The sequence below is a fragment of the Echinococcus granulosus genome, assembly GCF_000524195.1.
Source record: "Echinococcus granulosus chromosome Unknown EG_S00107, whole genome shotgun sequence".
In the NCBI taxonomy this organism is placed as follows: Eukaryota; Metazoa; Platyhelminthes; class Cestoda; order Cyclophyllidea; family Taeniidae; genus Echinococcus; species Echinococcus granulosus.
In genome coordinates, this window is record NW_020170487.1 from 276363 (window position 1) to 279465 (window position 3103).

The 3103-nt window shown below is 41.5% G+C and overlaps 1 protein-coding gene across 1 annotated transcript; it reads right to left on the reverse strand. All coding sequences in view use genetic code 11, as the record gives it.

The window, feature by feature from the left end:
* Positions 1-804: 804 nt before the first annotated feature.
* EGR_08486 (hypothetical protein) lies at positions 805-2295 on the reverse strand (the record flags this gene model as incomplete). The annotated part of the gene is made up of 2 exons (XM_024497735.1): positions 805-926; positions 2238-2295. 2 exons carry the CDS (start codon positions 2293-2295, stop codon positions 805-807), a joined length of 180 nt encoding a protein of 59 aa, XP_024347876.1.
* Between the last annotated feature and the right edge of the window lie 808 nt (positions 2296-3103).

Consider the following 3103-nt stretch of genomic DNA (forward strand, 5'->3'; position numbering starts at 1 on the left):
ACAAAATTACCATATTACCAATGAACATTTATAGCCAAGAGGAGCACACTCACCAATGGTTGCAAGAAGCTTAACATGCAGTGATTTTGAGCAGGACTGAGCTCTTTGTATGCGATTTGTCATTTCTCGATGGTAAAGTTAGCCGTGCTACAGACATGGATTGATCTCCCTCTCACCTCCTTACAGCAATTGAAGTACACCCACAGGTGATGTCAACTAGAAAGAAATTAAATTAAGAGCACTGCTAGTGGCCATGAAATTTTAGGCTTTTAGAAAACATAACATGCATGCTTATCGTAGACGTACTTCTTCATGGTCTGTCCAAATTTGGCTTGTATCATAATGCCTAACACTGGCTCCACGAAAGACAGGGCTACTTATCCTCCTTAACATGGGTCCGCCAACTTCTACCCTCACGAATAACATTATCAGAGATATTGCAACAGCTCTAGACATAAAGATGGATAATGTCTTGCCACTTATCTCAAGGACTGCCAAAACTGACAAAGCAATCGAAGCATTTGAAGGCTTCTCTATTTGAGTAAACTTATCTGAGCTTCATGCCTGACAGGTCGGGAAGTGGTGAATGGATAAATAAACAGATATGTGCTTGGGTAGGTAGTGTTAACCATGCCGTTTAGCCTATTAAGTCTGATGAGGATTAACTTAACTATTAGACTGTTGTGTTCGCTTCTAATGAAATGAGCCTCCTCTTTAAACTTTGAGGCATCAACGAAATTTTAGCTTAAAAACCACAAATATTCGCCCATTGTTTGCTTATCATTTTAGCTAATTGTGTCTACCTCAACAGGGTATAACTTTTCTGTTTTCATTTTGAACGGACATAGTCATAGCCTCAGGGAAAGTGTTGAAATTGTCATCGTTGGCTTCGTGTGATGGCAAAAGACCTATATCGGCTTCAGTACCTTGATGGGCAGAAAAGAACAGGATTAAGAATAGCATCCTAAGGCAGGCAGGAAAGGTTTAAAAAGGCTGACTCGATCATGAGAAGTATAGCAGAGGGCCACTAATTAGGTGTTTTGAATTTGATGGTTTATTGTTGATATTGCAGCGTGTATTGTTGTCGTTATTACAGCACATGCTGTTCCCAAATTCAGTAGGAGTATGGCAACTTCAGCCAACATCAACGACTTTTCACTAGTCAGAGTGGACTTATTTAACTTGCTGGCACTAAGGAAGTCCTGTAACAACTGCTGCACCTTCGGTATACGCGTCGCACTACTGCATCAGCCCTGCCCAGCCTTTGAGGCTCATCCACGGCATCCGGCGTCCTGGTAAAGAGGTCTGAGTGTGACTGCTCATATCAATCCAGTGTGATGGATGTAGGGAAATTAATGTATTCAAACAACGATTTTACACCTTTGTTATTGCACTTATTCAACTTCAACTCCTCTTTGCGTTCGCACATTCCTTTCCTGAGCGATTGATGGTTTTTAGTTTAATTGTTAAATTTTTCCTTGTGTCTTTGCAAGAACATCTCGGTACAGAGTTTAAAATTCGAGAATTTAGGTCCTCACCACCCATGCGCATGCCACCATCAACAGTTCCTACTTCGTTGACTTTGCCCATTCCATTGTAGGCCCTCTATTTTGTCAACACCAATCATGGTGTGACGTTGGCTATTATGGAAATAATCTGGTAATATGATCACTGGATTTTCCACCTTCTTGCCCAAATATGCTTCTGCTGTCTCCTTTACCCTCAACAATGCCACAGACAAGATATTCTACGCAGCAACATGCTTCAGCATGCAGCGGTAATTAATTTCAATCTCTGGCTTCTCTCTCAAATTTATCAACTTGAATGGCCTGCGCTACATGATCCCTTGAAGGATTTATAGGTGAATTGCCCCCCAATTAGAATTTTACATCGCGCATGATATTAGTAGGGTTCATGACCGCCTGGTTCCCTGAGGCATCAATGATGATGCGACTTTATCCATGGAGGCCACATAAAGCAGTTCTGCGGTAACCCTAGATCAATATTAATAGCTGGACCTGTTGTCATGTCTTCGTGGAATACACAAGTGCGTACGTGTGTAACCTATAGTGATGGCCTTAATGATCAGACAACCCTGTATATTAAATAAAGCATTTGACCCAGGATATTTTCATCATGTGCATTAAATGCTAGAAGGCTCTCTCCGACCAGAAGATGACACTGTTTTATGCTTTTAACGGTTGCTAGCCATTGCACACACGAAAGGATTGACGCACAATCCAGGCTCTGCTGTGAATACGCCTGTAACTGAGCAGCCCGATGCTCATGGCTCATGCTGAGTAAAATCCTACCAATCGCACGGCTCCATGTACTGAGCTAGAATTGATCACTCTATGTACTATGGTCGTCCACATGACCATGGTTCTCCCTGGAATAAAGCAGTTAATTAAGAAGAGTCACTTTATTGCATCGTTTCAGAGTTGGTTAGCGTATTGAACGCATACGGGTGTACACACTCGTGCATGCTCTTGATATAATCAGTTGGTTGATCTCATAAGGTATGACATTCATTCCAAATAGATTGAGTTTCTGTGGAAAAAGTATACCTTCATGAATTTATCCACGTGCACATCATCCGTCAAAGCGATAGGTCCTCCTTTAAGAGCCCAAATTTAAGCGTATTTTACAGTGTTCCAAGCACCTGATGATGGATAACAGCCTCGCAATTTATACCCACTTACCTCTGCAGTCAAACCGAAAAAGTTTACCACTCTTAGCCATCATCCTAACCATTCCTACTAAGCTCAAATGGCTGCATCATACCAGTGACGAATAAAAGTGATCTATCAAAAACGGGAGGATGTATGTCTAATGCACCAGTTCCTCCTCATGAGTGGCTCTCGCTCTCTTAGTCGAGGTGACAAGTTCTCCTTTACTCTCCTTCTTATAGGACTTTCATGAATTTGAATTGAATTGAATATCTCAGACTTAAAAGAGATGCATTAGAAGACGACAAAATTACCATATTACCAATGAACATTTATAGCCAAGAGGAGCACACTCACCAATGGTTGCAAGAAGCTTAACATGCAGTGATTTTGAGCAGGACTGAGCTCTTTGTATGCGATTTGTCATTTCTCGA